The sequence below is a fragment of the Trematomus bernacchii genome, unplaced genomic scaffold, assembly GCF_902827165.1.
Source record: "Trematomus bernacchii unplaced genomic scaffold, fTreBer1.1, whole genome shotgun sequence".
In the NCBI taxonomy this organism is placed as follows: Eukaryota; Metazoa; Chordata; class Actinopteri; order Perciformes; family Nototheniidae; genus Trematomus; species Trematomus bernacchii.
This window is the reverse complement of record NW_022987828.1, coordinates 10,238,527-10,261,194: the sequence shown is the minus strand read 5'-3', so window position 1 is coordinate 10,261,194 and position 22,668 is coordinate 10,238,527. Positions and strand designations below refer to the sequence as shown.

Below are 22,668 nucleotides of genomic sequence, written 5' to 3'. Positions count from 1 at the left end.
CTATACGCCATCTGCTTTGTGCACTGTGTCACTGTCCTCAGACAAAAGGGGATTCAAATACTTTGTTAACCTCTATTTAGGTTTCTTAGCACAACCAACAAAGACAATCGGTAGCTGCTATGAGTGCATTAAAGAAAACAAACAGTATATTGTGAGCATGAAGAGGAGAGGCTTTTGCATTGAAGAGGTGCACAGGGCCTCATTCATAATTCAGAGGCGTCGCAGCGATATGAGAGGAGGACGCATCTGTCTGCATTACGCCAGCGTTGCCTCTGCGTTGCATCACCCTCCCGGGTGGTTCGTTTTCAAGAGTTTAATACGTTCCCTATCAGTTGCGCTCTGGCTGTGGCTAATTTCAGCCTCAGATAAGAGCCTTTTTCTGTCACCCAGCTCCTTTGCCCCGTCTAGAACAGTCTAGAAGTGCCTTCTCTGTCTGAAATCTTTGAAGGAGTGCTGACTGGATGAGCTGCTGTTTGTCTATAATGTTACTTAGTGTGCAGCATCACAAGTACGGATATTATGAACCCTGAGAGCTAACTGGAAACCCATCCCCCACACACACATGTATAGCTGTCTCCCCACACAAAGAGAGGCGCATGTGCCTTATTACACACACACACATACACACACACAGCTGGCTGCTGGTCTGTCTGACCTACTTTATTTCTGTAGGCTGCTCTAATGGAGGGAGCGAGCATAGTGTATTATCTGCCTGCATCTGATTTGCATTTCTGCCCTGTCACTGGCAGATGGCACCAGAGGTCGAGAGCAGAACTTTTTGGAGGCCCTGTCACACACACAACACATACTGCACGTTCACAAACACACACACACAAAAAAAACGCATGCAAAGACGCTTCGGACATGTAAATACTTAAATGTTTAGAAAAGTTGACCTATACATAGTAAATGCACATTCTATCAAGTAAAAACAAGCATTTTGTTGGGGCTGTCATCCACAACATATATTCAGATTCTAATAAAACTCAATCAAATGTTTTAATTGGTAAAATCGACTGTTCTGTAGAACTCAGTTGCTCCACAAAGAATCATGCTTAAGCAATAGTTTGAATCTTGGGTTTAACAGAGATGGGAACAAAGGTTTATTGAAACAAAAGTTATTGAGAATGGAAACATGACCCAAACCATCAATTGGTCGACTTTAAATGGAGCAGCCATACATACAGCAAGACATCGAGATGTGCAGGTGCATGCAATAGTAGTGCATATGTGCAGAGGGGCGGAGAAAGTGGCGGTCTGAACTGAAGCGTTTGGTTTACACCCTCCACTCTTGCACTGCTTATGCTTAATAGGAAGGAAGTGATGAATCACACTCAATTATTTGTGGTAATGGTGAGTGTTCAAGTACAGATAGGGGCCTTTCTTTTTCACTCTATCACACACAGTCACATGCGTGCACACCCTCTCACTAGAAATCACAGAGGAAGTGAACAGACATGAAACCTCAGCTCTTTGTCAATTTCTATCTGATGGAAGTCATGGGTGAAAGTGCGTGATGTTAGATTATGTGAAATGACATGTTTCTGTCTCCTGTATTGCATCAGGACATGTAAGATATCTAGAGATGAGAGCTGAAACTGAATGTGTGTTTGATGCTTTTTATTCAGTCTTATCAAATCTTTAAGAAATGTCCTCTTGTCATGATTTATGTGAATTGTACTGGAGCTCACGCAGAAACTAAGTTGCATTTTCACTGACAATGTATGTGATCTATGTGTGTGGTGGTTGCACTGGAATGTATTTTAAATATATTTGCATTTTTTGAAAACATAGACTTCCGTAGCTGATTGCACATTTTCATGTCATGTGTTAGATGTCAAAAATGGAAATGTACACCTGGAGAACTGAGGTTTCCCAACACATACACACACACACACACTTTATGTGTAATGCCCACATTTGGGGACAGGAAACATCAGGGTGTGCTCTCACTCAACACTTAATTTACCTCTCTCTTTCTCCCTCTTTCACTCTCATACACACACACACACACGTGCCCGCGCGGCACCGTTAGTTAAGGGTGTGGGGACATTTTCCATGCGGTTTAAGTGGTTAAGCTTTGCAATTGTAAAGTGTGAAAGAAAACAAATATCTGCCAGCGCTGCTCTACATAAAGACTCAAATGGATAAATTGGAGTGGGGGTGGGACCAATTAGATTGAGGCTTATTGAAGTGTTGGGCAGAAACTGGCAAAGGAAAAACACAACCTTGTCACGCCAGAGGATACGTTTTCCATGAGCTGTGGTGCTCCTGCGGCTGACTCAGATATACTGACATTGATGAAATAATTGTCTTCTCTGAGCTCAAAATGAAGAGCTAAGGTCAAACAAAATGTTACTTGGGCTTACCAACTCCCACCTTCCTTATTTTTTCTTTTTCTTTCGCAATTTCCTTTGACATGGCCATCTCCTCTCTGACTCATCCTCCAGGTCTCAAGTGTATTGTGGCGAACCGCAGTCGAAATTCGCTCAATTTTAATATCGTTTTCCTCTCCCTTATCCGGATTCCTCCCTTGTTCCATTTGCACACTCTTGCATGTCTCTCCTCAGCAAAGGTTAAGTTCTACTTCAATGTAGATAGCTTTACATTATGCATATTCCCTATCAAATATAAACGAGACAGCTTTTTAAAAAGAAAATATTGTAAATTACACAGAGTATTTCAATCTTTGGAGTTGAAATAGTTGGACAGAAATGCCTGACAGGAATACGAATGGGTTCTTTCTGCATTCAATGTGGCCTTTGGTTATTTTTTAACAAGCGATAGAGAAGACTAGTCATTAACTCACAGGCAGCTAATTGTGTGGTTGGTGCTCCAGTTTAAAAGAGTAAAAAATTATTCTGGTGTGTTACATCAGGGTGCCTCAGCTCCTTTAATACAGGCTCACACGAGGTCAGCAGCGGAGGAGTTTATCATTTTTAGAACTTTTCTCTATGATCCTGATGAAAATCTTTTGATAATTCACACTTGCATTTGAGCCCTTTTTATTTTGACAGCATCACAGCAGTGTCCTCACTACAGGTGTTCGCTGTGACAGCAGGGATGGCCCTAATGTGTGCTGCCTCTTCATTTTTACCTCAAAACCTGTTAGCCACGCAACAGTTTGGGCTTTTTGTGTCTTCTTTAATAGCCTGAAATGGATGCAAGTGGAACTGACATAAGCCTGTGTGTTTATCTGTTATTGTCTGCCTCTGTGAGCATGTGCTATGGGTGTCCTCTGTGTGTGTTTTGAGATGCTGTGTGTGGGTACATGTGCATGGCATGGATGTGTGTGCTCGCTGTGTGTTTCATTTGATGCCCGCCTGCTATCAGTGTTTGTTTGGGGTTAAAAGCCCCTGTCTCTGAGGGTGTTAAGCGGGGGTCATCTAAACCGGATCTGCAGAATCGTTTGAGAGGCAGAAGCATAATCTGTAGCTGGCTTTGTGCTCTCAGATTAAAGTGATGATGTTTTAAACCTTTCTCACGGCTGCAATATGCCTTTGCTTCCCTCCCTGCTACTCAGTATGCGTGTGACAGCAGATCCACCAGGCCGGGTTCAAAAAAAGGACACCGTCTTCGCTATTTATGAAATGGGGAGCTTCAGCACATTATCTGAGACGACGCACACATGTTCTATTCATCTATTAATTTGCCATCAGCGTGGTGTAGCTATAGCGTATCTTCTCAGTGTTTGAGGGGAAACAGCTGCTAATCCTAATCCCCCCTTCTCCCCCCACGGGATTCTGTCAAATCACAGGCCCTTTAAAAAGCTCTGGCTGGCTGGTTGCAGGGCTGGTTGAGTGGCTGGCTGACTGGCAGCCTCTAAATGAGAGGATGGACCCACTCTCGTGACTGACATCCACTAGGCCTCCAGAAAGTATGTCACTTGTTTGTACAAGAATGTACATTCACACACCAGAAATGTCCATTGCCAATTTGTCTCCAAAATAGATTTATCCCTAAACATTTGCAGACAAGATGGTAGAGACCCTTTGGTTTACACAAGGCCAAAACACAAAAATACAAACTTAAATATTCTCATCTCATCGCGTACTATCTCGGTTGCTGTAGCTCTGCCGGTCTAGGGTGTCAACTATTGGTTGGTTTTTTAAACCCATTCTTATCCACATGTTTAAAGGAATAGCTTGAGATTTTAGTTTTTTTGTTAGCTTATTTTAGCATAAAATCTGGAAGAGGGGAACAAAAAAGCAGTGGGAAAAAAGTAAATTATAGCCAAATGGACTATGGCTTTTAAAAGAGCTCTTAGTCTTTTAAAAGCCATAGTCCATTTAGTGGAAACAAAGATTCAGTGTAGTTTAACGTTTATTTGCTAATTTTGTTTCCAATACACTTAGGCACACTTTAATTTGTACCTTTCTTCTTCTTTTTTTTTAACCTCGGCTAACTGTTTTTGCAAATTGAAAGGGTGCAAAAAAGAACAGGCAGACTGAAAGTGCAGAAAGTTGCACACCGGTCTCTGGATGCATCATTAGCTGGAGGTGACCAATCGAGAGTCACTGTGTTTGTAGCAAACACAATTGAACAACAATTCGAGTTTGTCCAGAGTTTGGATCACTTACTCAAGACCAAAAAAAGGTTATAAAAACCGAACGTAATTTCTCTCCTCTCAAACTTTGAAAGTGTGCACTACCATTTCTAACTTTTAGTCTCCAGCACAAACACTAATATCTCTCTTGTCCATCAGCCGCTCTCACATCAGTCATTTCAGATAATGACTCTCAGCTGGAAGAGAGCGCGGGGACTCGGGGGCTGAGTAAAGAGTATCAGCCGACACGCTTGCGTCTCCCCCCTTGTTCTTGGTATATAAGTATGAGATGGGGATGAGGAGTGTGCGAGCAACTATCAGTCATCAGCGTGAGGATTAGGGACTGTCATCAGCAGCCATATGCCTCATATTACCCTCATGGTGACACTAGATGAGGAGAGGGAAGCGAGCGAAGAGGAGGAGTAGGAGGAGGCTCGGGGGAAGGATTACACCCGCTCTAAGATTTCAGGGTAAAAGTCAGGTGGAGAACAGAGAGCCTGTCAAAGTCTGATAAATGCACAAAAACTCTGCTGTATGAACGTACATTTTCAAATACACACAGATTTAAAACAATATGAGACATATAAGCCCTGCAGCACGAGCACTTTTCAAAACTGGGTTACTTGGAACACAAAGCAGGTTCCTGTTGTAGAAATGTGTGTGTGCATGTATGCTAATCTGCCTGTATGAAGAGCGCCATCCTAAAGCTCATTTGTCCATGTTTTGGGCCTGAGGCTATGCATTTCAGTACAATGGACACATATGCGCTCTTCATTGATCACATAGAAACAATAGTGTGTGTGTGTGTGTGTGTGTGTGTGTGTGTGTGTGTGTGTGTGTGTGTGTGTGTGTGTGTGTGTGTGTGTGTGTGTGTGTGTGTGTGTGTGTGTGTGTGTGTGTGTGTGTGTGTGTGTGGAGGAACGGGAGGGGTCAGCAGCAACAGCAACACAGTAACAGTTTCCATGTGAGTCTCTTATTCATGAAGACACACATAACCACAGACAGACTGACAAGCGTGGACAGACTGACAAGCGTGCTGGCATATGCATGTCAACACACACACACACACACACACACACACACACACACACACACACACACACACACACACACACAGGAAAACAGAGCTGGTGTGACTCATTAGTTGACTCAGGTCTTGACAGTAAAAATAACATCTGAAAACATTTACCGTATATTCATTAACATTTGGTCCAACTCATGACGAGAAGCACTTTAATGGATTTCCATCTCATACACCTTGCCAGCTAGAGTAAGTCTGTGCTTCTTCATGTATACGTACCATGCAGCTACGTGTTTCCAAACATGTCCTTCTCCTTCCCAATTCCACTTCCTCATTCATTCACCATAGTTCCTGTGTGCTGTCGCCACGGCTATTTTGGTGCATTGCACACAAAAAGAGGATTGGCTGAAAGTTGAAACAAGTTTACAGCAGTGAAAATAATAACGCTTTTAAGAGCTCCAAAGTTATACAAGGACACCTAAGTAATAATATCCAACACCTAATGTATTCTTATTAAGGTTGGACTCGGATTTATGCTGTTTAGGTGGTTCTTTCATAAGCAGATTCTGATTTATTTTGTGTCAAACCACAATGACTATAAAGTATTCATGAAGTTTGATCTAAAAGAGATTCTTACATTAAAAACAATATACTTTTGACAATATGCTGATGAAAGCAGTATATGTGTTAATATTCATCCTGATCTACTTTAAAGAAGTGCTGGATGGGATTCAAGCTTTAAAGAAGTGGATTTTTCTTTTTTTATATGTGCAAGATTTAAGTTTCTACATCTCCAGACGTTGATGGTAATCAGACTGAATGCATTAGGAACCAGAGCTAGTTATGCTGTCTTTATCTCATTCAAAGTTATGAATATAAACATGTTTGTGTCTCATCTCATTACTTAAATAGCAACATTGCACTGGCATGCTCAAAGACTGAGTGTGTTTGCTAGTTTTTACTCAGACCACCATGAAGATGGAGGCGAGGCAGAGAGGCACTTAGCATGTAAAACGACCATATGTGTGAGCATGAGTGTGGGCACAGAGAAATGGTATGCCTGTGGTCCTGCCTGTGCTCATGTGAGTCTCTGGGAGGCAGAGTATGACTTTGTTCATGCTGTAGTATATTTGTGTGCGCGATGGTCTACACGTGTGGGTGTGTGCACTTTTTCCGCTGGCTGTCACTCGCACTGCTGCTGCTGCTGACTCTTTGGTAACTTACACTGCCTGTGTGAGAGTGTGTGTTTCTGTGTGTGTGTTTAAGCTTTTGTTTAATTTCTACTTCCTGTTTTATTCTTGGCCTAATCCAAACGCAACACAGCTGTGCAGTCAGCCAGAGAAAGAGGGCTTGGGGGATGGGTTGCCAGGTCCTGGTGAGTGCAGCCATGCTCTACAACTGCTACCAACAGATGGAAGGGAAATGGGGTTACCAGCTTGGGCTTATCTTCTCTTTGTAGGCCAGACTGACCCCCTCATCCCCTCATTTGGCCATAATACTATGCTTAAATCTCTATATTTTGGTGTTGGCTTTTTTTGTCTTTTCACAGTAGGATACATTGCCTAATGATGGCCATCACAGCCAGAAAAAGACAACGAAAGAGGAGTAGTGATAGATGATACATGCTAAATCAATATTTTAAGATAGTAAATCACAATTATGAGCCTTCGAAGTAAGAGACAAACAACCACCAACTAGAAATGGATAAAGCAAAGTTAATCTGTGCATTTAGCAAAAATATTTGGTTCTGTAAGACTGGTAACATCGCAGGACGACCCTACATGTATCTCTACAAAATTATGTTTCCAAACAACTTAACAGCATTTTCAATAAGATATAGAGGGAAAAGGAACAAATATGTAACAAAAAGAAGGAGAAAACCATTGTTTGATAATTGATAACACAGGGCTAGTTGGTTGGAAACCTGCTGTTGCACAGTCTCACGGCATTTCGTGTTATAGTCATGACATTTATTTAATCTATTGATTCGTGTTCACCAACACGATTTTCTTCGTGTCACACAGAACGATTTTAAAAGCAATGTTTCTATTGGTAGTATATTTCGTGCCTGCACCACGTCTTTTTGTCCGGTCGGGTCTTGGAAGACCAGAAGCTGTGTGGCTCATAAAAACATTTTCTTACTCAATATCTTACCCGAAGCCTAACCCTTTTATTTTAAATTGTATAATGTCGGAGTTTTTTATATTTCCTGCTTTTCTGACTATATCATATTAAACTAAACATATTTAGTTTTAGACAAACAGGACATTTAAAAACATCACTTTGGAATTTGAGCAACTGGGATGGACATGTTATATCCACCAGAGAATTGGCAGAATCATAAAAAAATGGATGTAATCATTAGTTGCAGCCCTACTTTTGTTTGTTGTTTACTGTTGTGTTCAATGAGACAGTTATTTAAAATGGAAAATAAAGTGTGGCCGCCAACGGGCAAAACGTTTACACAATGTGGCCTTTTTGCACCACTGACTTCCGTCTCGATAGCTATCAGTAAACCAAACTACTTATCAAACATCAGCACAGCAACCAAACAACCATAACTCTCTTGATGACAGAAGGTCAATACAAGTTAATAGTGCAACAAAGCTAAAATGCTACATATAGCTGCCACGACTTGGACTCTCCTGCTCTCCATCAACGGTAAAAATGACCAAGACACCTTACTATTGGTTAATGGCCGTATTTTCCGAGTTTGGTCAAACTAAGAAAGTTGACCACAACGATTTTTTGCAGATTTGCTTCTGATTGAAATGAATATGCCATTACATGTTACCACTTTAAGAGCAAGACTAACCACACCTAGCATCTCATATCTTTGACCTTTGATCTCAAAAGGGTTGGCATATAATCTCTAGATCTTTATTACAATTTCAACAAATGTAGAAGAAAAACATATCTTAAGTGTCTTTTCTCTTTTGGGAATGTGTTTCTATCATCTACTAACATCAGAACCATTTTAGAGATTAAAAAAGATATAAAAAGTTTAGTTTTTTCAACTAAAATGAAAATATACCAAAGTAAATATTTCTCCATCCAAATCTCATTTCTACAGTTTAGTCTCATCTAGAGAGGTGGTTGATGCAGACAAATCTAACAAACTTGGTGCTCGAGACATACAAATGAAGCAGTATATTGATTAGATTAATATTTCAGATGCTGCTGTGTCTGTGTGTGATGAGGAGGGCAATCAAAAGCTAAAGATGTGGACTCTAGAAGCTCCACTGAAGTCAGCCCACTTCAGTCTCGCTTGCTTGTGGAGAGCCGAGGCATATCTCTCTGGTCTCTCTCCACACAGCACATTCATTATTAATCTTCAAGTCTCTCCCTCCTCCTCAGCTCAGCCAATTACAGCCGGGCCCCTGCGACTACTGCCTGTCTCATTTGACGCTGCACTGGTTTAGCTTTGATGTCTCCATCAACACGAAAGAGCCGAGGACCGAGTCTTAATAGAGCAGAGGGGGATTATGTGACTGCCTGCCTCTGGGGGTGGAAATGTTTTTTTATATGTATGTTTAATTCATACTTTATTTTATTATCAGGAGACTTAGGGCCATGCTTTAGCCAGGGTCTTGCCACTCTGCTCTGCTATCACAGTGACATGGTTGTTAATCCTGTTACTCTTTCATTTGGGGAGCCTTGGAGCAGAGCAGGCTCCGTCTACCCGAGGCCTCGCGCTCCTCCCTCCTGGGCTGCTAGCCTTTTCCTTCCTCTGCTCATTTCATGTGGAGAACGCCTTGATTAAGCAGCAGCAGCCACTCTGCATGCAACACTGCTGTTTGGTATGAGGTCAGGCAGCTTTTCACTCTTAAATGTTAATCTTTTTATGAGAGTTCAGAAGTCAGTTTGCTCTTAAATCAATTCAGGAAGTTACTAAAAAATACCTACGCAAAGGGTTATGCATACAAATAAGAGCTCATTAAATTAGCAGTCAAGTATGAATAAAAGCAAACCGTTGCTAAGATAAAAAGATTAGTTTTTTCCTCATTGACATTAAAGTAGTGTAAATGCTCAGCTCCCTGCTTGAGTCACTTATTTGTTTGAAGTTTGCTATTCAGCCTCAGTTGAACTTTTAATAATAATCCTTCCATCACTTCCCTACCTCAGGTCCCACCCGCTATTTGCAGCGCTGACCTTTAAAAGCAGGAAGTTACTGTTAACACAGCTACAGCAGCAACGACAACCTGCTTTACAGCATTTTTCTCATCAAGAGTGGCACTTGTGCACATTTTCCTCCACCGACTCACAAGCATACGTTTAGGCTGTCACTTAAACCCATGACATGACTTCACTTGACAGCAATGGTGTCAAGCTAGAGACTCAATGCCTTTGACGTTTTACTGAACATTGGAAAAATCCATTTTGATTCTCCAGTCGTTTCCTTTACTGTGAATGGCAAAGGGAGAATATTACATAAAGCTGTGATGTAATTTTCTGAGCATGACTCAAAGCACCGGGGAACCCCACGCAGAAGACACATCTCAAAGCGGGTTTCTTTAAGAAAAGACAACATTGCATACATTTATTAGGGATGGACGCCAATTCCAATACATGCAAATCACCATTGTCCTTTAAATGTAGTGTTGACATTATTGCAAACACTTGTCTCCCTGCTGTTTTGTGTATTATATTTTTATTATCTTAGGATAAAAAAAAACATTAACAATTACATGGGATGCCTTGTTCTGCATAATTTAACGTATACACAGTGGGAACAGGAATGGCAATGCTTTAGACATCATCACAGCCTCTTCATAACCCCGCCCACCCCAAACCCACTGCCCGCATGCAGTTTGCACTGCACAAAGACCAAAAGTCACGTGAGACAGCCTGCAAAGAGCACAAGAAGCATTCACAGTAAAGGAGGATAGGAAGGAAGGAGGATAGGATGGAGGGGAGGGAGAGTAAAAGATGAGAGGAGAAGGAGGGGAGGAGGAGAAGAGAGGGAGTGAAACAAAGTGACTGCAGCACTGGCCTTGGTTTAGACAGGAGAAGGAGCAGCATAGTCCTAGTATTTCATTCTAACTTCTCCCACACTTCAACTCCCGTCTCCTGATTGTGGTACTCTTTCCATTGTCTTTGACACAAAAAAATGTTTGTTTATATATGCATGTATATATGTATATACATATGCGTATGTATATAGATATATATAAAACACATTTTTATAGCTACAGCACCTTTTCCCATGGGGCAACAGTGTCAATACCTCGCGCATGGTACATGGCCGTGCCAAATAAAATAAAAAAATAATAAAAAAACAATATATTGGTCAGGCTATTTACCTTTTTTTCCCTAAAATTGGCATTTGACGTGATGATATTCTATTGCCGTCTGGGGAGGGAAGGGACAAAAGGTTCTTCTTTTGAGTTTATATTCAAGTTTTCTCCTTTTTTTCTGGTGTATAATTTCTTCTTTTCCTGTTTAAAAAGAGTTCACACTTTTGTGATTTGCGTGTGCTGCTCTTCATCAAAAGGTTCATTTTCCGGATCAGAGTCAGTGGTGTCAGAGTATCGATAATGGTCTGGCTCATTGTCGCTAACGTCCGGGGTGACGGATGTCGAAGTGTTTGCCTCAGAATTCGAAGGCTCCTCCACGGTTTTCGTAAAATACAACTTCACCTGCAATTGAATCAGAAACAAGACCTATTATTGCCGTTCCAGTAGAAATCAAAGTTCAAAATAATGAGATTAAGAGATAATTAATCCGTCCATCCAGCAAATATCTAATTTAAATCCTTACCTTGAAGTTTGGCGAGAAGTAGCGGTTAGCTTTGTCTTTGTTGGCCTTGTCCAAGTCGTTCTTGGTGAGCGTCAGGATGAGGTAGTCCTTGTCCTTGTCCTTGTCCCGGTCGCTTTCCCTGCAGCTGTCCCTGCACTCAGCGCTCTGCGGCGGGCCCGGGGCCGGGACCCCCTGCTGGCTGTCTGCATTGTTCACCGCCCCGTTCTCCAGCTTGTCCACGCTCTCCTCTGGTCCAGGGATGAAGTAGGTGTTCACCCAGAAGTGAAACATCTTGTCCTGCAGGTGAAGAGAGAAGAGATGTGATGAGCAATTTGTCAAAAAAGATCATTAAAAAAAAAAAGGACCTCTTCAGTACAGCTGACGTTGTTCTATAGTTTTTGTAATGTCAACAATTATTACCAAGCTTTTAACCACTGTTGTTTTAGCAAACAATACACAAACATAAGTAGTGGGGACCAATTTTGATGTGGAATTTGTTAGTATTTATGGCAGCAAGTGGGAACAACTGAAAATAAACTACAGCTATTATCACGCCCTTGCATGGAAAATAAAACCCCTTCTATATTCACATTTTTATGTTTTCATGAGGTCCGTTGACAATACAAAGAAAAAAAGAGAGAAAAAAAACAGGGTGGCGCCAGTATTACTCTTTTAAAAGCATAATTGTTGACACATCTAAGAGAGAGAACGCTTTATGAAATGCCTGCTAATTGTTGCCTGACCCAACAGTAGTTATACCATACAACGGATGAAAGCAGATCTAAACGACGGAGAGACATTTGCTGTTAACCGACAATGAAAGCCGCTTGAACACACGCCCACACAACTAACCTTCTTCATCATCTTATTTTGTTTATGGAAGAACTCCACTTTGATGTCTCCACAGACTGGCAGCGGCTGGGGGAATTCGAAAAACATGTGCTTGTCCTCGCGCCGTGTGTGACCGGGGTTCGACGTGTGAATCTTCACTTTGAGCTGGTACACCACGAACTGGGGATCTGCAAAAAGAGTCAACGTTGCACCGAAGTGGGGGAAGATGGTAAGATTTGTGAGGAGAGAGAGAGAGAAAACAAGTAGGAGAGTTAGTGAAAGAAGGAGCAGGGAGTGCATCAAGAAGGGCAAGACGGGGTTATTGCATGAGTTTGAGCATAGCACACCACCTCCCCCCTCTAAATAAGTGTAAAACATGACAGGAAAAACATCTGCTTTGATATTCGATTAATCGTTTAAGTAGTTTTTCATGCAACAATGTCAGAAAATGCTGTTTTCAGCCTCTCAAATATGGAGATGTCCTGCTTTTCTCTGCTATAAATGATTTAAAAAAACACAACATTTATAGACATCACCTTGGACTTTGAGAAACTGGGATGAGCATTTTACACTATAGTCTGACATTTTATAGACCAAACGATTAACCGTGAAATGAATCGATAAAGATAATCGTTAGTTGCAGCCCTTAAAAACATTAAAATTAAGGAGGTGAAAGGGAAAGACAACCAAATGTAACACCCAAAGAGACCCAGAACCAGAGGAGTACAACCCTATTCTGATAAACAGTGATGGTTTTGCTCTTGGACCATGTTTAGAATCATTTGAACCCTTTCTACTTCCTATCGGGGTGGGGGTGGTGAAGGAGAATATGATCCTGCTAGGCAACATGTCTACCTCACACTGCTCCTTCCCGGGTGGATCTCTGGGGTCATATAAAGGCAAATGAGTGAAATGATAATAATGGATGAAAGGCTCATTTACCCCAATGCCAATTCCCTTTCCTGAAGCCCTGAGGGATCGGCTCGCTCCTGTTTTTAACGGTACTGTCCCCTTAGAGAGAAAGAAGGACATTATCACAAACAGGCCTCACAGCAGACACAGGAGCTCTGCACACATACTTACAGATATTAGCATCTACATAGCTGCTCTTAAAAACATGATACAGTACGTGGCTTTCAATGGAGATGTGCATCTTAACACATTTGACCTGGTGTGTTGTGAGATGCAGAAAGGGGACGGAGGAAAAGGGGGAACTTGAGATAACAGAAATGTGTTATGTTGAGTCATTCGTAACCAAAATATTTAATCAGCTACTCGTGTTTTAAATCAATATGGTTGGCTAAAAACCTGAGGCAAAAAAGGGTGATGTGTGTGTGTGTGTATACATGTATTGTAAGACTCAGAATAGGGTCTTTTTTTGAAGAGTGTTAAGAGGAAAAGAAAGGATCAATACAGTCAGTAACTGTTCAGCACAGTCGGGTGTTAAAGGGGAAAAAGCCACAGAAGTTATGGAAGAAGATGCATTTTTTCTGAACGACTGTTAATATATAAAGCCCCAAAAATGTGTAACTCAGACACATTTTGAGGAGAAAACAAGATGATATTATATTTGTAACCCTTAAAAAAAACCATAGCAGAGAAATATTAAACCTATAAACCAGTCAAACACACAGAATCACGTGTTGAAAAGCATGCACAATAAAAAAGGGGAACAAGCGTCATTATCTGCTAAATGTTTTTTACCCAATGTCTAACAAATGTCTCCAGTAGGGACAAGACATTACATTTTTTTTTAGAGGATGTTAAAAGCTCAAATAAATAACTAGGTTTTAAGTTTTAGTTTCTGCCCACTTTAAAAAAAAAAAATCAGCCACAGTCCAACTGCATGTGCCACGGTTATGCTTACACACCATACGGCTCAATCTCTGAACAAACACGCAGTGATATAAGTACTCATGACTAAGCGCCTGAACTCACTACAGAGACTCATTAACACTTAAATGTTCAAATAAAATCATTGACTAAAGTGTATTTCCTTAGCTGACTTTAAGTTACTTCCTGGTTATGTGGGAGGGGAGCACATAAAACATATCTGGCGTTACTGTGCTGTCAGAGTTGGTGCTCCACTCTGTTTAAACAGTGAATACTGTGCACAGCAAAGACATACGCAGCAGAAAATGAAAGCAGAACCCGAGTCCAATAAACTCAATCCTCATGAGGAAGCTACAAATATTTTAAATTATTTTAATCTTTGCCATAGTTTCTGAGGTTGTAACTGAAAAGCTCAATGAATCTCCTTCAGTGGGAGAAGACAAAGAAATGACATCCTATGATTTTAATAACATTTGAGAATTAAAATCATACAATGTAGAGCCTTATCTGATTGAAATTGTGTTTTTTCTTGAGTTTTTTTTTAAGTGGGCAGAGAATAATTTGGCCTGCAGGTAGCAACTAGATGACTTAATCATTAAGGAGCTGCTCATTGGGAGTCAAAAGGTCCAAAAATACAAATGTAAGCCAAACTCGCACCGGATGCCTGGACTCCACCAGAGCTGACCCGCAGCGTGGGGGAGCGCCACGGTAACAACACATCCCAGGCTCTCGCTGCGTTTCAACAGCATGCCTACGCCCTAGCTTGGAGTTAAAGTGACTCACTGCAGGTGCCCCCGCTGAACATGGGGAGAGTCTCGAACACCATTTTATGGAAGAGGAGTGCCACAGGCTTGTACTCCAGCTGGTTCTTCAGTAGGTAGCTGTAGTAGTAGACGTAGCGGCGCTGGCTCGGGATCGTTACGCCCTGCAACAAACAAACAGTGACAATGTTTAGGGATTTCAGATTTTCTGTACATCCTACATCTTCTGTCAAGTGTTTGCAAATATACCTGTAGATTTTTAGATATGAAAATAGACATTTTTCACAATCTTCTGACATTAAATGGACAAAATTACTAATCAAGGCAATAGTTAGCAGCGCCGTGGATTATTAATTTCAATTATTTTCATTATCAATTAATCTGACGATATTTTCTAGATTCATTTAATGGTCAATCAAATTTAAAAAAGTTGATTATTTCGTCTTGTTTCTTCAGTAAAAAAAATCTTAAGATATTTTTTATATGATGTAAAACAGACAGAAAAAAGCACCTTATTTAACCTAAATTGATCAAAATAGTTAGTGATAGCTTTTCTATCAGACACTAATCTATTAATCATTACAGCCCTCAATCGCAAAAATTAATTTAAGGTCATAATCAGCTGCTGTGTGGGGGCATTCGTCCTCACCTTCTTGTCCCTTGTCCTGACTTCTCCGTAAAAGTCGAGCGCTTCTTGGGCATCCAGGAATTTGGCGCGATGGAGGAGATAGGCGCAGATCATGACTCCGGTGCGGCCCTTCCCGGCCTTACAGTGGATGGCCGCCACGTGATTGTCGTCCTCGCTGAGCCACTGGTCCAGGTCTTCGCAAAAGGGCTTAATGAGCTCCAGCTGAGGAGGGTTGTGGTCTTCGAAGGGGTACTGTGCAACTGATGCGGGACGGGATGCAGGCCCACGCAAAGATGTAACCAGAGAAGAAAAGAAATGTGGACACAGAGCAGACAGGTCAGGGGAGCAGCGACAGGGAAGAGCACACAGGAGACACTTTGTGGATTTTTTTAAATCGACCTTCTGTGTCATCAGACTTTTAGGTCACAGTTTCTTTTCATGTAAAAGCAGCCTACCTCTGCAGTTAAATTTGGCAGCATCGTAGTGTCTTTCTGCGCAGCTGAAATGGAAAGAACACACTATAGTTAGAGCACCCACAAAGAGGAAGTTATTAAGTGAACAGAGCATTCAGTTCGGGTGTGAACAAAATGTGGAACACTTACAGGTTGTAGATTTTGTAATGGTTTTTATGCTTTGAATCCAAAAACCTGTTGGGAGAGAACACAATATATTTAGAATAGAAAACAATATTCTGTGTTTTTTTCTTACGTCTCCCTTCTCTATGATCACACAGTAACTCACCGTACTACATCGTCTATATTGTTTCTGTACACGCCTTCGAGTCTCTCTGCTGGAAAGCCCATAGCAATGATGTTTGGGTAGATATCTGTTCAGGGGGGGGGGGGGGGGTTAAGGAAATGTACATTGTGCATGACTGTAGAAATCAAGCCTATTCAGAAAAGGAGGCATTAAAGCGGCACTACAGAGGCACCCGGCACCACATGTTTAACTTCAAGTAGGTCTGACAATGCTTTCAACAGCTACACAACAAAGACAAAAAAAAATACACGTTTTTCTTTCTCTATAAAAAAAAAAAAATCCCAATCTATAAGAATTTGCCATAAGCGCACAATTGCAAGAATGCAGAGGCAGGCAGCAGAGCGAAACAAGTTTCGGCCTATGTCAACATGAGGGAGTATTTTGGTTGTGGATAAATGGGAGCAGAGAGGAGCGCCGCTGATCAGTGTGTGTGTGTTGTGACAGATGGCCTTGACAGTGAGAAGCAGGCAGATAGGAGTCACAGAGCTCCTGCACGAGCCAGGCCCACATGTGGGTGCACGAGGAGAGTCTCCGCTCCCTGACCTGCATTTATTTTTAGAGCCCAAAGTTATATTGGGATGATCGCAAATGTTCGGCTTATCTCTCTTTCGAGCTCAGCTGGAACAATTTGAATATCTATGAGATGGCACACAGGCCGCATGAAGACACAGGTCTTTCTTTTTTTCCCCTTCAGACAGAAAATCTCTGTGCTATGCGTGCACCGGCAGCAGGGGCTAATTGTTGCATTTCTATGACATGAGGCAACGAACGAGACGGTTAACAAACCACAAACACCAGATTCCACTGCCGACTTCAAGTTGCACCACCTTGTTCGTGCTACACCTGCCTTTAAAAAAAGTTGCCTTGCATCTTCAAACGGGGCTCCATATTTCAGCGCAGGATGGAGATGGAAAATGTCGTGGCCAATTACACGGTGACATACATACAATCTTAAAAAGGCACACATCAGTGTCATGTTGCATATAAAAGAATAATTGAGCTGGCACGCATGTCTTTGAGGCTCCGCTGCAAACGCCTACCTGTAACTGAAGTCTGCTTGTCGCTATAAGCTGTGGGATTTCACACTTTAACCACTGACTAAAGGGCGACCTTTTCTTACACGTCCTGTGCCACGGTGACAAAAATAGAAAAAAAGCTGAATATTTCTAATTGGATGTTTCATTTTGAGCACAACTTATTTTCCCAGAGACAAATCACTTTTGAACTGGTCCGAAAAATTTGACACGCGCATCTGACAAGTCTGGCTTAGCTAGTGTGTGCACACATTAAAAGTACTTGCACATGCAAAAACCCACAAGAACAACAATTTCCATGGCACACACACACAGTTCACATGTAGACCGAAATATCCGCGTTGGCCCATATATCCAAGGATTAATTCAATTTCAAACATTTTTAGCTAGAAAAAATAAACATATGACAATCTTCATTAAACCCCTGTAAAAGGAATTCATTAAGGGCCCCAGCGCAGCTTTACGCAGCTAAGGTATGCTCAACACAGGCTTTGATGCATGAATTCAAGCCCAAAAGCAAATCTATGGTATTATTTGCATCCTGCCAAGCTACTTCCCTGTAGCTCACGCCAGAGAAGCCTATCTGTACATACTGTGCCATAATCCCGTCCATTAATGCCTCAAAGACCTAATTAGGAGCCAAATGCAGCTTTTCCATGCTATTTGACGGGCTATGCTAACCCTTGGACCTACTGGCAAAGTGATCCCAGTCAGGCTATTCTAAGTGTTTTTAAAAAGCTCCAGAGCTCCCAGGAGAGCCTCAGCCCAGGGCATGGGGGGGCTTGCTCTCTGCAGCTGGGAGGAAACGCACATACGGGACCCCCGACGGAAGCTCCAAGTAGGAGGGGAAAAAAAAGAAAGAAAATCTGCCGTTTCAGGCACGCCTTTTCTTTAAAGCCAGCCCTGCCTCAGCTCTATGCATACGCCAAATCCACAACTGAGAGCAAGAGAGAGGGGGGAAAAGGGAGAGTGGGAACCGGCAAGCGCCGAGTGAGGAGGGGGTGGGGAGGACAGGAAAGGAGGAGAGCAGAGGAACGGGGGCAAGCAGAGGGAGGGAGAATTAGAGTGGGAGCAGTAAAGAAAAAGAGCAAAGGAGAGGTGGTGGGTTGAGAGGGTAAGAGAGGGAGAGAGCACTCAGACAGCAACGCTGATACAAGATCACTGGCAACTCTATTTTAAGGGCAATTCCCAGAACTGTGATACTGCATTACATAACTGCAGAGAGCCCATATTGTTTTTAGACACCATGCCAAAAATGATAAAAGAGATGGTTAGAAAGGGCCCACATCTGAACAAGAGGAGACTTATAGCCAAAGAAAGATGTCACTTTTGAGTTTCGGGCCCCCTTCACACCTGCACAAAGCTCCAGAGGCCACAGGCTTCACCACATTAGAAAACCAGGTGAGAAACATCTGATCAAATATTGTGACATATGCATTTCAGCATCTGCAGTCACACATTGTTTGATATGTAACATCTGAGTCAAGGTAACTAGCGTTTCCATTGTTCTACAGTAGGAAGAAAAACACTTTTAAGCAATGTTAATGCAACATACTGATAATAACCCGAGGAAATGATGTCCTTAAACACCAAGGCTTGTTCAAATAACGCTTTGTTCAGGTCCAGAAATGGCTCAGACTTCAAATAAATTAAATTATCTGTGAATCTGTCCGAATAGGAATCTCAATTAGTCAATGAATCAGTCTATGTCAAAAAGCAAGAAAATTCCAACCAATTTCCGAATGCCCAAGCTGACTTCTTCAAATATCTTGCAATCAACAGTCACAACACAAATATATTCATTTAATATATCATATTAATATAATAAAGCAAAGCAATGTCTTAACAGATTTAAGTAGCTGGAAAAAGAGTTTGCAACCAATCATTAATGCTAAAAGATATCACAATTAGGCCTCAAAAATTGTGTTTTGAGACCCTGATAAGTATACATCACACTAACCATGACCCACTCTCAGCATGGCCACACATTTTGCATTTAGTTTTCCATGGTCAACCACATCATCTGGTAATTTATCAATAGTTTATCACCAGCCAAAAAAACAAAGCACCAACTTCAGTACCAGCCATACTGCAGTAGGGAACCAGGTCAACTATCATCAGTGGTAATAGATGAGAAATGAGCCCTGCAGAGGGGCCTGAAATAGCAATTCTTAAAGCTGAAAATGATTGTATCTCCATAAAAGGCCAAGGAAAAACGTTAATTAGATTTTCACAGATTTGTTCAGGATCCAATGACTACTCACCCACAGAGGACACAGGTGAGGGAGGCAAAGGGGTTAGTCTTTTCAGAAATGTGCATCATTAACCTAGAATATAGTAAAATAAACTACAAATAGATAATATGAACTTAATAAACATGAAGTAAAACGACATCCTGAGATAAATACCTGCCTTAAAAAATGACTTCATGTCTCTTACAATTTCACAACCTCTAGCTAGGTCTTTTGGTGACAGGTATGCAAGTTACATGCCCTGTCGTCATTTCTAACCCATACTAACGTCCATTTGAACGGGGTTTTCCAGCTATAACATGACTATGACATTTATGCGTGCTGGTTTGACAGATCCACCATCTTTCAAACATGCCGGGTGACAGCAAAGCTGCGCTGTCTGACCAACTAGCCAGCCTGCTAAGTAGCAGAGGAGCTAACTACCTCACGTTACTGACACTTCTGCCTACAGTTCTCCTATTCAATGCAGCTATTACACATTACTAGTCATTGTTCCGGGTGAAAATAAGAAACACAAGGAAGGATACATGTTAAGTCCAGGTCGAAGCCATCCTCTTGATATCTCCTTTTGTTCCGGCTGACCATTTCTTTTATAATCGCAGCCATTGTAGCCGGTGACAGGAGTCTATATGGGGTAAATGATGAAAACAGGTATTTCTAGTATTATCTGTCTGGTCGTGTATGTCGCAGTCAGAGGGTCCGCTCTGTGAATTTTGCAGGGTCCTCGCAGAGAAGTGCTAGCCAGCAGAGCTAGCCGTGGCTGTCGGTAGGATTAGAAAGGCTTCCTCTGGATCATAAAGACGGGCCTTGCTCTGCTCCTCCGTGCAGGCCCGACTTCGCCAATCCTGCAATTCGTCTTGCAAACAGTCCCGAATAAAATACATGCAGTTGTCCTTTAGATGCCAGACACCGTCCAATCCGATGGTTCAATCGCAGCCGCCGAGATTGACAGCGAGAGGACCGAGTATTCGCCGGTTCCCAAAAACCCGTATCCAAGTCACTCAAACGGAGCTAGCTCGCTAGCTAACGAGCTAGCCAGCACTAGCAACAATAGCTAATGCCACCTCCTTTTTCGATCCAAAAGCCTCCTAACGATTCAACATTGTCATCGACTGATTGCCAAGAACACATCTGAAAAAAGTGACAGGCTCCACCTTAAATGTATAAAGACTATACAACGATCAGAAATATGCACAGATTGGTTTGACAGTTCCGTCCCGGGGAATCATCTTCTTTTCTCGTTCCTCTCTCCAGCTGAACTCTCAGGCTCCCATCATGGCCTCCACCGAAGGAAAAAAAGAAGGTAGAGCAGGCTGGGATTTTAGAACAAATATCCCGCCGCCTTCGCTGTATAGTCCCACACTTTCATTAAAATCGGCAATGCGGCGTTAATTCATTTTGTCTCAACAATTAATACTACATTGTAGTGAATAAACATTTAAATGTGTAATTTTTTTTAATCCATAAACAGCGGAAAAACCGAGTTATTATTTTGCCACTCGCGGAAGGATAAAGTGAATCCGCATGCGACGCTCCCTTCTGTCAAAGTGATCACGTGTGGCTGTAATTAGGGAAGTTTCCAACATAATGTCACTTTTCGCGGTTTAAAACTGTCATATCATGTTGTATGACACATTTTTTTGTAACCCCCTTAATGTTTTCAAAATGCATTATGTTTAAACTGTAAATCCATATCCTCTGTAGTACCTGTATTGCCTTCTGTATTCGCTGTCCTCAAATAAATCCGAAAGTAGTAAACCAACGTTGATAATTGCAGAAGCAATAGACTGTAATGTTATTTTTCTAACATGGTTGTCCTTTTTTTTTAAATGTGCTATATAAATAAAGAAATATTGAGATTGACGCACACTATCGGTGAATAAAACCCATTGCATCATCCATAACTAAATTAAAGTCACAGCTTTTAACAATAACATGTTCATGATTGTATAATCATAGGATAATAATAATAATAATAAAAATATATAATAATAATAACAATACAACAAAATATAATAAATTAATAATAAAAATATATAATAATGATAATGATAATGATAATAATAATAATAATAATAATAATAATAATATAATATATATAATAATAATAATATAATAATATTTACTCAAGACTTTACAAGCAGACAAAGAAATTATCCCAAAATCTTCTGAAGTAAGCTGAGGAAGGCTAAGCTCTAGATCTGAAACAATGTGTCAACTAATCAATCCACATACAGTTAAACAGCATTCATTTTGATTATCAACTAATCCATTATTTTTTTAAATAATTATAAGTTGAAGTGCAGAAGGTTAACCGGTTCCCAATGAGGGAACTTCTCATTCCTTTATGATTACATTTGTTTGATTTTAGTTGTGAATACAATACATACACTTGGACTAGACTTGGAATGTATTCATTTGAAATTCAATTAACCGATTAAACAATTGCAAAAAATAAGCATTAATTGCATTTCCACCCTACCAGAACAATTGTTTTGCCTTTCAGAATCAGCCCTGGAGGTCCATTATTGCTAAAGCCAAACAGTATCAGCCACAGAATGAGAAGGGATACACATTCAAAGTATCCTCTAATAAACTGTGTGCAAAAAATAAGACTACATCTAGAACCATGAGGCCATACTCAGCCAATGTCTATGCAACCTGAACACCTGAGTGGAACGTTTTTTTTAAAAAACATGGTCAGCCTACATACAGATATTTTAGGACTGTGGTATACAAGAGACAGTAACAGTAGCCGTCCTTTCTTTATTTAAGTACAGTAGTTTGAGATGTTATAAAGCACTGAGGGTGCAGTTCAGCAGATTGAAATGGGGTTACCTGGAACAGCAGGTTAAATGATCTGATCTTATGTGAGGATTTTATATTGGCAAAATGAATCAGTTCACTCAATTACATTTAATTTGAAAGCGTATAGGATATTCTTGATCTGTTATAAATTATCTGGCTTTTTTTTTTAAAGCACACCTCTGTGTTTTATAATATAAACAAATGTGCACATAATAGATTTATTAAGAACATCTCCACAGTCGACAGTGACTTCTACTTGTAGTTCCCCCAGTCTTTCAGCAGAAACTAAAGGTAGACACGGAGGGTGGGTTGGGTGTCAGTGAGATGAGTTATCTTGATAAGTGCAGTTATAAAACTCTGCCCGTAATAGAAACCCACAGTGACTGTGCTTTTACATTTACAGTAGTTCCTCATTCTGTACTTTTTTATTGTCCTGTACCACTTCTTGCCACCAGA

The 22,668-nt window shown here is 41.1% G+C and overlaps 1 protein-coding gene across 2 annotated transcripts; it reads right to left on the bottom strand.

Moving 5' to 3' along the window:
• Positions 1-10,093: 10,093 nt before the first annotated feature.
• LOC117499934 (phosphatidylinositol 3,4,5-trisphosphate 3-phosphatase and dual-specificity protein phosphatase PTEN) lies at positions 10,094-20,721 on the bottom strand. 2 transcript variants are annotated; one of them, XM_034152629.1, is made up of 10 exons: positions 19,932-20,719; positions 16,101-16,185; positions 15,962-16,006; positions 15,815-15,858; positions 15,381-15,619; positions 14,754-14,895; positions 13,080-13,148; positions 12,159-12,325; positions 11,328-11,603; positions 10,094-11,206 (listed from the first exon to the last, which is right to left on the bottom strand). In XM_034152629.1, exons 1-10 carry the CDS (start codon positions 20,008-20,010, stop codon positions 11,021-11,023), a joined length of 1,332 nt encoding a protein of 443 aa, XP_034008520.1. In that variant the 5' UTR covers positions 20,011-20,719; the 3' UTR covers positions 10,094-11,020. The 2 variants fall into 2 exon arrangements, with proteins under 2 accessions (XP_034008520.1, XP_034008521.1); XM_034152630.1 differs by lacking the exon at positions 13,080-13,148 and having other exon boundaries at positions 19,932-20,721.
• Between the last annotated feature and the right edge of the window lie 1,947 nt (positions 20,722-22,668).

Coding starts and splice junctions, on each gene's coding strand:
- LOC117499934 (XM_034152629.1), bottom strand. CDS start 20,010: ATGGCTGCGATTATAAAAGAAATGGTCAGCCGGAACAAAAGGAGATAT. Junction 15,620..15,814: donor TGCCAAATTTAACTGCAGAG/GTAGGCTGCTTT, acceptor GTCCCGCATCAG/TTGCACAGTACCCCTTCGAA. Junction 13,149..14,753: donor GTTCAGCGGGGGCACCTGCA/GTGAGTCACTTT, acceptor TTTCTCTCTAAG/GGGACAGTACCGTTAAAAAC.